Consider the following 14,714-nt stretch of genomic DNA (forward strand, 5'->3'; position numbering starts at 1 on the left):
GCGAGAGGCACGGGCGTGCCTCTTTCGGAAAGGGAAAAAACCGTGCTCCCGGTTTGGTTTTTTCGTCCGGTTTTTTTCGTGGAAAAAAAGTTCGTCAAAACCTATCAACATGGGATCTAGTTTTGAAGATCTCGACGCGAGGAATCCAATGGTGAAAACGGTTTAAGATTTGGACGCACGGTTTAAGAGATAAAACGTTTTGAATAAACGAATCTACGAAAAAAGGGAAAACTCCCAGATTGCGACAAGTGGCGCGCTGCATGTGCGCCACTTGTCGTGACCTGAGAAGATGGAGCGTTCTTTGCAACGAGTACTCCTTAATTGTAGTGATTTCGTTATTTCCCACCGAGATTCGCGACTCACAACGTAGAGGCCCAGGTATATTGTTTTGTATTCCGTTGTTATTCCACGACCATGGCCCACAACTGTCGATTATTTAATCCGACGCCGTTTACCTTCGTTCACGTCTTGAGCCGGTTCCCTCAAGATTCTGAGCCAACGGCGTCTGTCCCCTTGCTGTCTCCTCTGACGCCCAAACCAAGTCCACCGCACCATTCTCCCCCTCCTCCAATGGCTCCATCCCACAAGCCCAATCCAAGACCTCTGCCCGCATCACATGACGACATCAACCTCATCCTCAAACCTATCAGGGATCGATATGCTGGCCACGCTGCACGTTCTAGCCATACTGCTGCTACAATCCGTTCGTCTTAGTTGAAGCCTTATGTTTAGTTATGCTACTTAGTTGTCAACATGTGTAGTTTGTGATCATTTAGCAGGTGTGTTGTCACCCGTGCATCTCTAGCTTTTGATGTAATCATGCCAAGGTTCAGTTTTGCACTTAGTTCCTGACCTGCCGGACATCTTATCCATCATCACTCTCATGTATACACACAACAGGTCTTCATCCAAACGGCGATCGTTCATCAGCTGTATCTCATTATCAGAACAAGTCACGGCGCCGTGAAGATCTAGAGAATCATATTAGAAATCACTAAATTCGCGAAGGCCAATGCTACATACAGCTAGCGAAACGAGAAAAGTGCACTTTGCCATGCCGCTGAACTTCAGCAACCAATTACACAAATTGGTTTTTGTCCGTCAGAGAATTCAGAAAACTTAGACACCACGTGCAAGTATGTGTGTACTATGTGCAAAAATATAACTAAATTTTTAGAGTTGGTTTTTTTTTAAAGAAAAGGACTCAAAAACCAGTTGTCCATTTATTGAAACACTTACATTATGGGTTTATTGGCTTTTGAGGTAATTACAGTTGGATTGAATCTTGGCACCTCAGATGTTTTCTTGTTAGGATGAAGGCGGGAGTGATTTTCACAGTAAGCTATTACATGCATGTCTCCAGTCACTTGGAACTTGGAAGTCTTGGATATAATATCTACAGTATCCCGTTTCGAAAAATATCTACAGTATCATTTTGGGTCTTGCGGAATATAGATAACTGGAGCCCATGGACTTCCCTGATCCGCACTGTGATTGAGAAGCAGATCCTCGCTGTGATTGAGAAGCAGTGGGCGGATTCAGAGACTTCAATTGGGTTAGGGGCAGGCCGTCCACCATGAAGCATTAGAGCAGCAACTATGTACATGCAAACATAAGCAGGAGGTGCTCCTGGAAGCAGGTCACCTCCTACTGCATGTGATTACTGGCAATAGAAGCATTATCAATACATATGACTGAGCGAGCAAATGTGTTTTGTTTTTGAATATGCGAACATTTCATCTCACATGTGTCAAACGAGGCAGAGGATATGAAATTAGTTCAAACAAAAGGCAGAGGATATGAAAAGCATATATATGAATGCGAACTAACCTTTGTCACCATGACTTGGAAGGATTTCAGAACAAATTCAATCCATTATCAGTTAACCTAGGTCATAAGCATGATAACTTAGGGATTGGGACAAAAGAACACAAGTTGAAAATGTTCAGAACAGTGAGCAGAGTTTCATGTTCAAGGATAGCATTCTATTAACTTCCAATGTAGTTACAGAGAGAAATAAAATTCTGATCTTTCGGCTAAATGACTGTCCTTTTCTTAACCAGTCTAATGATGCACATAGGTTATGCAGAGAGATTAACAATTGAGAAAAAGTACAAAAAATACTTTGAGAAAATATTAAAATTACTTTCATAACCTAATAGTGCATGTTTCTGTATATTATTTCAAAAACTAACTGGACAAAAAAGGGAAGTAAATATATATATTCTTAGAATACACAAGAACACAACTAACTGGAAGCTACCAGTAGCAACCTAGCAGGCACGTATTGACATCGTGAAGCATGGTGCAACCAACTAGTACCGGTAAGGATTCGATCACGTAGTGCAACCAGAAAATTTTATTTATGCTAGTGAAACCTCGTCCTATAGAATGCATTCTCTTAGCATTGCTAATTCAGCACATCATTCGTAGCCAAACCAAAGTTGCTTAATTATGTTCTGACACCTGAATGAAACAGAAAAAATATAGTTAAACAGTAGCATAGAGGATTTTAAGGGAATTGGAGAAAGATGCAGAAACAAAGACAATGAAAAAGAACATTATTTCTCATTATGTAGTGAGATATATGTATCGAAGTCATCTTCCATTGAGCTCTTCAGTTAGATGTTTAGAAATGCACTCAGTACGAAGAATGTCGGAGTTCCTATGTGCTGATGCAAAAAAAATGAACCTCAACACTAAATGACAGATTATATGTCACTCCAATACAAGCCCAAGTCAGATGGAAATGTGAAGTGTAAACCAGTTATTTAAATTTTGATACTAACTGATATGAGTCACACCTGTGGCAGTCAAGTCTACTTATATTTTAAGAGGCACATAATAGTTAGATTAGATGCAAGGTTTTGTGCAATGCGTGAGATATATTTCAAGTCGCAAACTAAAGTGAGTAACAGTCTATTACTCAGCCATGCATATTCAGTTATCATGAGCCTATATATCACCTAATGTAATACATTCAGCATCAGTACCATCGTACTTAATTATGCCTTCTAACTCATAGTCGATTCAAAGACAATAGTGAGCAAACAAGAGCTACCACGTATATATTCTTTCAATATTAAGAGAGCTCTAGACTGTACAAAATGACAAAATGTGAGAACTAAATGGAATGAACTCTTTATCTCCATTAGGAGAACAAGCACGCCATAGAAAACATAATCCTATTTTTTTTCCTCGTTCCCTGCTAAACATAAGGCCTGAATTCCTTCAGGACCATCAATCATTTACCAAGAAGGGGGCTTCTGAATTCCTGCAGCAGCAGCTCCCGATGAATCGAACACCCAACAACCGCCATAGAAGTGACCACAGCAGCCCCCGATAAATCGAACACCCAACTTCGAATTTGAGCGAAACACCGAGCAACCCTAGACTAAGAGAACTGAATCTACTCCCCCTATAAAAAATTGCCGTATCTGACATGGAGGCACCCAATCAAACCCGAATTCACGATGAGGAATATCTTGCATGATGCACAAACTGCTACTGCCATACCATGCATAATGAGCCTCCTGATAATGTTTCATCATTTTGTGTGCACACTCTTGTGTTATCTCATGGTGTTTCTCCCTGGTACGGCAGCACAAATTCTAACCCTGAAGTCAGCATGCACGCGCGGATGTCAGTATAGTGACAATTTATGCACAAACAAAATATAGGCTTTTCCCCTTCATCCAATGATTGCCTACTTAATTGTATCCATTTTATTAATGCGTTTGATGACTTTGTAAGTTCAGTACTGCCTACAATTCCCGTTGGAATTTTTAACTATTATCCACATAAAAGAACGCAATCCAGCAGCACTCTCATAGAAAAAGGCATTGGTTCTTCACTCTTACGAACAACTCTTAACTGTCACATTCGGCAGTAAAGAGCTCATTTTCTTTGGCACCCAATGTTTATCAGCACCTACAAAAACTGTAAATTACTGAACCAACACTTCACGTGTCCGCGAACACTTTTAAGTGTCCAACTAAATCTCTAATTGTTCACACTATTCTGATATCCCACCTGATATCTAATCTGCAAATTACAAGCATTCACGTGTTTATGGACTCAGTTTTCTTCAGATCTGCACACAAAATTGATTCTAACATACCTGTTGGTCCATCCTGGAGCTGTAGGATCCATATTTCCTACCAACTGTGGAAGCTTGTGGCGAGTACTCCCTCTTGCATGGCGCCGGTGCCCCTGCCGCACAAATCTGCCCGTCGAAGCTTGTGGCGAGTACTCCCTCTTGCATGGCGCCGGTGCCCCTGCCGCACAAATTCTGCTCCATCCCCGCCGGCGGCGTGTTCACCGAGTAAGGTAGGGGCTCCATAGGGACGTCACTGTCAGTTACCTCCTCCAGCATGATGCATCTACAAAGTAAGCGGTCCAAATTACAGATCGACACCATGAAATCCAAAAACGAACATACATACTACGGGAGATTAACTGCTGCCTAACCTCCTAATTGGCTGCATCAAGAACACCATGTCCCACCGACAGACCTTGGCTTCATAGAATCGTCTCTTCCCAAGCTCGGCGCCTTTTCCATTCGAAAATTCCAGCAGCCAGAGGTAGGAGACGACAGTACCCCCGCAATCAGCTCGTCGCCGGTAGAAGTAACGAAAAGCAAGGTTCCTGATCCACGGATCGGGAAGAGGTCAGACGTCCTGAGCCACGGCTCGCCTGCTTGCCATCGACTACCCGCATCTCCTCCGTCTTCTTCGTGGCCCACGGCCCAGCCGTATTTCCCTGTTTACTTACTTTCCGCCGCTCGCGTCTTTGGCCCAGCTAATAAATGCATCAAGTTCAGCGACGCAACTCAACCGCCGAGATAACGAGCACACATGTGCTCGCGATCAGAAGCACCGGTCCAAGAAACTTCTTGTATTCAAGGGCCGCTTGTAGTGTTCAATATGTAGTGCAATATTTTAATGCTAAATAAAGAAGGCCGGCATGGTGTTATTACATTATTCTTTCTCAAGTTTTACACCACCCACAGATCGGAGCCTTATTGTCCGGTTAAGAAATGAGAAAGCGCAAATACTAAATAAACCAGAGTGAGAACCTATGTAGTGTTAGTTCCAAACATGATTATACTGATTAATAGATTGACTTTACGTTTTTTACCCTAAATACACTAATGCATGGCCCTACTATATTGTTTATTGCATCAAGAAAACTACATAATTAAACAAAATAAATAAATAAATACGGAAAGGAAAAGGTTTAGGAAAAGAAAACAAAAGAAAGCAAAGAAAGGAAGGATAAGAAAAATAGAGTCTACATAGGGTGGTTGACTTCATGCTAGCAGTAAAATAAATTTTTCTTTAGTGTCATGATTTTATAAGTTTATAGAGTGTGCAACCTGTCCTTGCTATCTATCACGATGAGGGGAAGCTTGACCATGTACGCATTGCTCACAAAGGATATTTACAAAGAGTCGTGATGAAGGGAAGCAACAACATGGCCATCGACTTCCTTGTCTGCTTCCCACTGCATCCGCACCTGCCCTAATGCAGCCCTGAAGCCCCTAGCCCGTCGCGCGGCCTGTTGATTGGGAAGCCCGACGATGGGGTTTGGATGTGTCTACTGTGAATAAAAGGCTAATGGTGATCAAAAGTATCGGTAGCAGTAAGGTGCATGCCGTGCTGGCTGATGCTAGCACACATTTTATTTTTTGACTCTTAATTAATTTATTTCCCGACAGATATCTCTCATACGATTGAAATAATTTTGTCCAGTTTGTAGCCCAATATGTTTCTGCACAAACACAAGGAATTTTTTAGGTAAAAGGTTATGCATTATGAGATAAATAGCAATATGATTTATTGGGTAATTCACGGTATTATCTCTACTATTAAAGGGGGGTTCCGTAGTTTGCTTCATTCGTTAGCACTAAGATAGGAAGGTGCTTGTCGCCCTTGTCCCTTGCTGTTGCCTGCCATGGTGGTGTCGATCACTGGCTCACTTGGAACACAAGTTAGTGGGTTTTTTTATAAGAGTGAGGACTGAGAGTGAGCAGGATGGGGGATGGGGTTAGTATGTTCAATTACGGATGTCTGGGTGGAATAATTTTCATACTTTAAATAAATGTGGCAGATTGCATTTCATTAGAGATGGCTTTGTAGCAAATTGCATGACCGAGCGGTTCATTTTTCGCATAAGTTGTTCAATTTTTTAGTTAGGATAGAAGGGTAAATGCATTGGTTGGTTCAAGAGTTAATAACAGACATGGTGGCATATCAGTTGCATGCCCAATAACGGACATCATATTTTTCGTTTCATGGTAATGCACGACATTCAACTATTTATGTTACAACATGAAAATGGCTCAGGCGACATCGGATCTGCCTTCTTGGCTTGGTGACGTCACGGGAAGCGCACATCTCATCCTCGTTAATGGTGGTGGTGGATTGACACGAACACAGGGGGAGGGGATTAGGGCAAAGAGTGGGGCGGTTGGCGGGGACTCCTCTTTGGCGGTCCGCGAGGAATTATGATGTGAAGGAGAGAGGGCGTCATGGCGAAGGTGAGGTGGGCATCATCCGATTTGAAAGGAGAGGGCTCCAGCAAGAAATGTCTCACTACAAGATAAAACGAGCGGGAAGGGAAGGGTCCAACAGGAAAAGGCACACTGCCCAGACGGTTGGATTTTGGGGAGCTCGCTGGAGGCCCATTTGATGTCCGAACACACCGGATGATGAGGAAGAAATGAGCTTCGACCTTACACACAACGAAATTATTTAATTGATTTATTCATATTATATGCATTCTAACCCGTGGCAACGCACTATTCAGACGAATCGAGCGACCGGCTCTTGTCCACACATCACGCTGGCTCCGTCACTTATCGAATGCATACATGGGCATGTTTTGTCTCTTAGTGCAAGTGATTGGTGGCATTAAATGCGATCAGACTTATCACATGTGAATAGAAAAACAGATCCACATGTATTTATTTCGGATTTTCAATTTTTAAAAAAGTCATATCTTTCAAACCACACTTCGAAATTCAGATCCGTCTTCACCGTTGGATTCCTCGTGATGAGATCTTTGAAACTAGATCCCGCATGAGCATGTTTCGACGAAATTTTTTTCGATGCCAACTTTCGTGCTATATTATGCAACTTTAGTACTGTATTGTGCAACTTTAGTACTACATCGTGCAATTTTTTCCAAAACCAATTTTTGGATCTACATGATTCAACTTTCATGAGGTTGCAATGTAGCAACCATGACAACTTTGATGTGCAACTAGTCTACTATCCCGACCAACTACCAAGTAGTCGCTGTGCAACCCTCCTTCCTACTTGTGGATGCGTAGTTTTTCACTGTCGGCACATCCTACTCCCACCTCCCCTGCAAGCGATTTGTGCAACTTGGTCTATTGTTCAAGCCAACTGCCTATTAGTCAATGTGCAACTCCTCCCCTTCCTATTTGTGGACATGTATTTTCAATTGGCGGGGGTAACAAACAGAGTTGCACATACTTTGCTAGGTAGTTTGCCAGGGCAACATACGAAGTTGCACATTTCACAAGCAAGGACAGTTGAATGGTAAAAATTTGACATTCATGAGGGTTGTGAAAAGTTACATATAGACAGAGTGCGAAAGTTGCGAATCTCACTAGCAGGGGTGGTTTGGACCGTGTGCTAGCAGGGAAACTACACATCCATGGGGGTATAGGAGAAAGTTGTAAATCACTGTTAGACAGTTGGCCGTGGCAGTATCCGAAATTGCACAACCACTACTAGAAAGCTGGCGGATGCAGTAAATAGTGAAAGCACATCCACGGGCAAGCGGAAAGTTGCACGTCATTTACTAGGCAGTTGACCTGAGCAACGGACGAAATTGCTCATCTCACTGGAAGGGGTAGTTTGAGGGGGGTGGAGGTGACATCAGTGAAAACTGCACGTCCACAGGGTAGGCGGAAAGTTGCACATCCACAGTCAACTAGTTGCACATCGACTACTAGTCAGTTGCACAAAACGAGGTACTAAATTGCACAAAAAAAATTCAACAAAACATACCCATGCGGGATCTAGTTTCAAAGAGCACGTCGTAAGGGTTCCAATGGTGAAAACGAATCTTAATTTCGATGTTTGGTTCAAAAATTATGGCTTTTAAAATGAAAAGGAACTCTAAATTAATGTGTTCACACCTGGGTGCTTTCCAATCCATAATTAAAAACACGTTGCATGTCCTTTCTACCTTTTTTACGATGAGAAAGAATCTTTGATGGGGACATAAGCTTGCTAAAAGTGACAACCACTGCGGAGCGCTAAAAGTGACAGATAGCTTTTAGGGTTAGCACGGGCTGAGTCAATACGCATGCATGTTCACTGATATGGCACAATAGGTGTATAGGCTACTCCCTCCGTTCCTAAATATTTGTCTTTCTAGACATTTCAAATGACTACCACATACGGATGTATGTAGACATATTTTAGAGTGTAGATTCACTCAGTTTGCTCCGTATGTAGTCACTTGTTGAAATGCCTAGAAAGACAAGTATTTAGGAACGGAGGGAGTACAAGTCAAGAGAAATAGTGGGATAAACTATTTAGGTATATGGTTTCTTGTGCAACTCATATTGTGATAGCATCAAATTACATCAAGATTGTGGCACCGCAATTCTATTTGATTTAGGTGTACTTCAAATCGATATCACCATATTTACATTCATTTTTCAAAAACAAACTCCATATTCGTATCCGAATAAACTTATGATTGCAGTTTTTCACATTAATAGAGCAACTACTTGTTTGTCTCAACAAAATAACGCCTTAAATCTTGTGAAGGGGGGAGTACTGCGGCAACTACACAAAAACTAATATACATCCATCACTGCCGTACCTTCTCACAACAAGAGCCGCGTATTTCCGACAACCTTAAACATATCAGGTCTCTCTCTTACCGGGACGGATGTCCAAGCAACTTTCACCTCCAATTCGGCGCAACCCATCCTCCGATTGACCACTTCATGAGAATGACCTAGAGTGAGGGCAAGGTGTTCAAGCACGTCACCACCAACAATGAAGAGCGCCAACTTGTGATCCAGTGAGACAGCTACCACGCGACGAGTTAAAGGAACAGAGCCACCACTTTCGATTACTATCGGGCTGCATGCTGCTTCGTATAGAATGATATGGTCCTTAAAGTTTCCAGGAGTCGAAGCAACTACTCTTGAGATACTGCACGACCCTTTCAAAATATTGATTGCAATGGTAGCTTCCACGGGACTGTAAACTTGCTCACATAAAAATTCCACGGTGCTTATATGACTATATACACCGAAAGTCAATCTCTCCTTGCCTGGATAGAGCCGGATCCAATCAAAAACTCCCACACCTTTGCTAAAATCTTTAATCATGCCTCCATCACACTTGATCTTTAAATCGACCTCAAAATAAACTTTATCTTCCGGAACAAGCCCTCGGCATGGATCCATTAAAGATAACATATCATCCTGCAAAAGGGTTTAGGAAGAAATGTTAAGATTTATCTCTGGAGCAAGCATACATAGTCAGAAAAATTCAGATGATTACAATATTATCATAACTTTTAACGCTGCTCCTGTGAAAAACTATATAACACTTGCAAGTTCAGATGAACAAACCACCAATATAAATTATTCAATTTACGATACCACTACTTTAACGCTGCTCCTGTGAAAAGCTATATAACACTTGCAAGTTCAGATGAAAAAACACCAATATAAATTATTCAATTTACAATACCACTACCTTATTATTTAAAGAACATGTTGAAATGTCTGAAGAAACCATACAGTTGACAAGAACATTTAGTGAAAAATATACATTGACTAAACAACAACTTGGGCATGACAAATCTATAAATTAGAATGCCAATCCACAAGGACTACAATTAATGTAATGATCAAATATGATGTTCAGTAAATATCATTTATGTGATGACGATAATCTGATGTTGCAAAGCAAGGAGGTTTTGAAATGCGTGGATGTGAAAACTAGCACACTTAGATTTTTCAGAAGAAATCAAATGATGTTATTTGAACATATCAATCACAAAATCACAATAATAAAATTATAATAGATAGTGAAAGAGAAGATGGACAACACACTTCTGGGACATATTCTGCCTCAGAACTAAGGTAGAACTTCAGATATAAGGTGCACGATTATGCATGCAATTGACATTGTAAAACTTTGGTCACTAATACTAGAAGTATGTGGATTTACCATGTAAGATAAATATTTTTGTATGCCTTGGAATATATTTTTTATGATAAATATCCTTTTACTATTTTTAAGCATATTACAAGCAAAGAATTGCAGTCAAAATCGTGCATTAGAGAACACAAAGTAAAACGGTCCTTGCATTTCTGTGTGGAAAGAGCAATAAGTAGTGATTAACTAGTTAAGGAATAAATATAAATACCGCCGAGCTGATGAATTGGGGATCATCCATTTCACGCCTAAACAGATAGACACATCTATAGTCGACTTGATCCCTTGCAATAATGGTACCAAATATGTTGATTGGAAAGCCGACGTCCGATTCGCGTACCTTAATGTAAATTACATTGACACAAGATCGCACAACTGACTCATGCATTGGTGTTATCTTGTGAAGTTGTGGACCACGAGAAAAGCTAGCTGAGAAAAAAGGACATGATCACAGGTCAGAAACATATTTGCATGCAGTGAAGACCTAGAAGAAGATGAATGCATGGATCAAACAAGCACTCACCAAAATACTCACTCTCTTTATAAATGTCAAAGAAGGCTAGGTTGAAGATGTCAACTCGATTGCGTTTAAGACGCCTGAGCACGGGGTCGTATGCGGTGAACTCTTGGCGACGAACTACGTCAAGAGCCTGCAACGCCTTCTCCGCCAATTTGAGCTCTTGGTTCACAGATGGCTTCTTCTTGGAGATGACTTCCATGGCCGCTGTAACCTACTCATCCACGCCAACAGGTACATGTTTGTTGTTAGTCAATCCACACGCCACTAAGGAATAAGAGTACATGGCGGTGTATATGATTTTGTTGTTAGTAATGTCAATGAAACAAATCATAAGATATATAATTCAGCTCCATATGGGTCGAGAAAGTGTACATACCATGTTGGTAGTGCAACACCTACTTGAATGCTCTTCATTTAATTCGGGAGCAAAGACACCCGTGATGTTGAGGATATTACCTATCTCACGGGGTGACTTCCCCTTGATCTTATTGGCAAGGGTCTGGCACGATAGGTCAAGGAGTCGATGGACTTCAAGATAGTCCGAAGCCTGTAAATAGTAGTGCAATGCTTTTAAAGAGAAGAACAAAATATGGTGCTAGCACACAATTGCTGAAAGAAAAACCAGTTAAGCATCATAGATGAACTATGTATATTAATTAGGCTAAGCAAAGACAACATGAAAGTAGCACTCATGCATAATCTAATGTACTCCCTCCTATCCATATTAATTGTCGCTGATTTAGTACAATACAAATAACATACATGTTGTGATAGAAGAGAACCAGTATGGATGCAAGTTAAAATAAATATAATGTATAATTTTGATAGAGTTGGATTAAGAAATAGCTTAGCTTAATTGATTACCAGGATGAGATCATAGAGCGTCTCATTGTGGTTGAGATGGTGGGCGCCGTCCCAGCGGCAGGAGGCATAGGACTGTTTGCAGTACTCCAAAACCTTGGATAGGACCTCGGCTCGGATGGAGCGGAGCAAGATGGGGGTGTACTTGGTCTCGTCGCCGTCGGCGGGGACGAAGTAGTTGTCGGGGTCAAGCTCGATCCTACGATGTAAGAACATGGACAGCCTCGCCTCCTCTGAGGGAACCACGAAATCCACGCCCTCCTGACTACGCAGCGCCACCATCCCCTCCTCTTGCGGCATCAGGTTTTCTTCCCCCTCCTCCTCCGCCGCCGCCGCCGCCATCTTATTGTCTTACCCCCCGCCGCTGGGTCGATTCGATAACCCTAGCGGTTGATAATGTTTTGGTGTGGCGACAGAAGAAGTGAACGATCCCACACGCTCGATTTCTGGTCTGCAAACCGCTGCGGGGGTCGGTAGGCTATATGGACCTGGCCCGACAAGGACAAGGCCTGCGATTCCGATTCCGTCTCCACTAGGAATCGATGTTTTTATCGGGCGCGACTACGTCTCGCCTTCAGCGAGCCTGGCTTCGGACTCGCTAGGGCGAGCGAGCTGGGCCAGCCCAGAGCGCGGAAGGCCACAGCCTTCTTTTTACGTTTTCTGTTTTCTGTTTTACTTTTATATTTTTGTAATTTTGTTTATACTTTAATAAAATATTCTAAATATATACATATATATTACAAAAAACATTTGAAAAAATGTGGATCATGTATATAAAAAATGTTGAGCAAGCATTTAAAAATGTTGAACAAGTATTTGAAGAAATGTTGGATGAGTATTTGAAAAATATTGAACAAGAATTCGAAGAAAATGTTCATCATGTATATATAAAAACGTTGAACAAGTATTTGAAAAATATTGAGCAAGTATTTGATAAATGTTGAACAAGTATTCAAAAAATGTTGATCATGTATATAAGAATATAGAATTGAAAAAAAATAAACAAAACACATCGGAGAAGAAAATAATGAAAGAAAAGAAAATGAAAAAACAAAGAAAAACCGGAGAAGACCGGCTCCAATAGCCTCTAGTAGGTCGCGTTCCTACTGTACTAACCAGTAACTCGAACCCTGGGTGCGCCCCTTACCACTGCAAATTGCTCTCCTCATTCTGCTCGCTCTTGTTCTAGCCATGCAGTGATGCTGAACCACATGGCAGCCTCCTCGCCTCGAGCAGAAGCACGCTGATGAGGGAGAAGCACACCTCGAGTACCTCTGTCGAGCTAGTCACGTCTGCCATGAGCTGCATCGCCCCCTTGGCTGCCGACAACTTGTGGATCCACCTGCCCCGCCTCCGCCTCAACCACCTCCCGCATCTTGACTAGCAGGCACCCCCGGTAGCTTCCCGAAAAAGTTGAAGAAGTGAGCCCACCCCACCCCGGCGTGCGCGCCGCCCGCTCGGTCCCCTTGTCGCCCGCTCAGGCCAACTTCACCGCGCGATCATATCATGTCCGAATCTGTCCGTTTGGGATAAAACGGACATACCAGACGGTCCAGCGCGCAACCCCATCCTCAAAAACGTCCGTTTATTGTCCGCTTCGCCCCATCCTGGGAGCAAAGTTGGGCTGGTTTTGGGTCTGAAACGGACACGAGCGGACGCTCTCTGCGTCGTCCTCGTCCGGGGCGTGTCCTTTTGCATGTGACCCTGGCCCGCCTGTCATTGACCCACACACCCACCCACCCACTTCTCTCTCTCTCCTCCTTTTCTCTCCCTGGCCCACCACGCACCCACATCACCAAGAGGCAGGACAGCCGCGGGCGCCGAGAGCACGCAGCGCTCCAGTCGGCCGGCCTCGCCTCGCCGTCGTTGAGGCCCCGCCGCCGCGGCCGGCGAGCAGGCGCAGGCAGAGGCAACAAAGGTGCGGCTGGAGCGGGGCAGCAAGGCGCGCGAGCGGCGCGGCGGTGAGCTGCTGCGGGCATGGCGGCGGGCGCGCGGGGCGGAGCGGCGGGCGAGCGCAGACGCGGCGCGGAGGGCGCGGGGCGGAGCGCCCGGCGAGCGCGCGCGGCGGCAGGAGGGGCGCGGGGCTGCCGGGCGTCGAGCGCGGCCACGCGGGAGCGGGGGCACTGGGCTGGCAGGCCGCAGGCGCTGCGCGCGCCGGCCGGTCGGCCGCACCGCGGGGCGGGGCGGGCGCGGCGCGGCGCGGCGCAGTGCAGGCGCGGGGCGGGGTGCGGCGCGGCGCAGCGCAGGCGCGGTGTAGGCGGGACGCGGCGCGAGGCGGGGCGCGGGGCGGGGCGCGGGGCGTGCAGGTGCGGGGCGGGCGCGGCGCCGGCGCGCGCCGGCCGGTCGGCCGCACCGCGGCGCGGGTGCGGGCACGGCGCAGGGGCCCGCGAGCGCGGAGCGGGTGGGGCGCGGGCTCGGCCCGGGCGCGACGCAGGCAGGGCGCGAGCGGGGTGGCGACGGCGAGCGGGCGCGAGGGCGGACGAGCTTGGCAGCGGCGGCTGCACCGGCGGAGCGAGAGCGCGAGCTCACGGGCGGGTGAGGCATGCGGCCGAGACGGACATTTTGGGGTCGTTTGGTGCGTTGGGCACCTCCAACTCTATCTGGACATGCATGTCCGTTTTGCCACCCATTGCCACCCCAAACGGACAGGATCCGGACAAATCGGACGTCCGTTTGGGGTCGTGCGGTGGAGTTGGCCTCACACCACCAGTTGTGGTTGCCCCGCCGCGGTCGACGACTCCCGGCCCCGCGCCTCGGTCTCGCGAACAACGTCATGGCCATGGAGGACGTGGTGCCGAACTGCCGACAACTGCGGCATCGTTGTGGCCGCCGGCGACGGCGCCGCAGCGCGGACGTTCAGCTTGGTCCGCGACGTCATACTAACGCTGGGACCGGGTAGTATTGAATTATCTCGGCCGTTGATTAGCTGGGTAGTTTGGTATTTTGTTTGTTTCGTAATATATATATATATATATATATGTGTGTGTGTAAAATCCCTCGCCTAAGACCACCCTCGTCGGGCCTCATCGTTACCGTCGTCGCTTATCTGCTGCGCCTAGCGTCAATCACACTTCGGAGCTCATGCCATCCGTTGGCCCTGATGGCGTGAG

The 14,714-nt window shown here is 45.1% G+C and overlaps 1 protein-coding gene across 1 annotated transcript; it reads right to left on the bottom strand.

Annotated features, from left to right (window-relative positions):
* Window positions 1-1,269: 1,269 nt before the first annotated feature.
* Window positions 1,270-12,041, bottom strand: LOC123080103 (uncharacterized). The gene is made up of 9 exons (XM_044502983.1): window positions 11,608-12,041; window positions 11,120-11,290; window positions 10,759-10,954; window positions 10,435-10,652; window positions 8,930-9,481; window positions 6,707-6,735; window positions 4,471-4,647; window positions 4,121-4,382; window positions 1,270-2,466 (listed from the first exon to the last, which is right to left on the bottom strand). Exons 1-9 carry the CDS (start codon window positions 11,944-11,946, stop codon window positions 2,449-2,451), a joined length of 1,962 nt encoding a protein of 653 aa, XP_044358918.1. The 5' UTR covers window positions 11,947-12,041; the 3' UTR covers window positions 1,270-2,448.
* Window positions 12,042-14,714: the final 2,673 nt, after the last annotated feature.

The sequence above is a fragment of the Triticum aestivum genome, chromosome 3D (assembly GCF_018294505.1).
Source record: "Triticum aestivum cultivar Chinese Spring chromosome 3D, IWGSC CS RefSeq v2.1, whole genome shotgun sequence".
Taxonomy (NCBI): Eukaryota; Viridiplantae; Streptophyta; class Magnoliopsida; order Poales; family Poaceae; genus Triticum; species Triticum aestivum.

What these genes read in the sequence shown, in the direction of transcription:
- LOC123080103 (XM_044502983.1), bottom strand. Translation starts at nt 11,946, where the DNA reads ATGGCGGCGGCGGCGGCGGAGGAGGAGGGGGAAGAAAACCTGATGCCG. An exon ending in CATTTCTTCCTCATCATCCG is followed by an intron (nt 4,648 to 6,706) that starts GTGTGTTCGGAC and finishes TCCGTGGATCAG; the next exon opens with GAACCTTGCTTTTCGTTACT. An exon ending in TTGATGCAGCCAATTAGGAG is followed by an intron (nt 4,383 to 4,470) that starts GTTAGGCAGCAG and finishes CTTACTTTGTAG; the next exon opens with ATGCATCATGCTGGAGGAGG.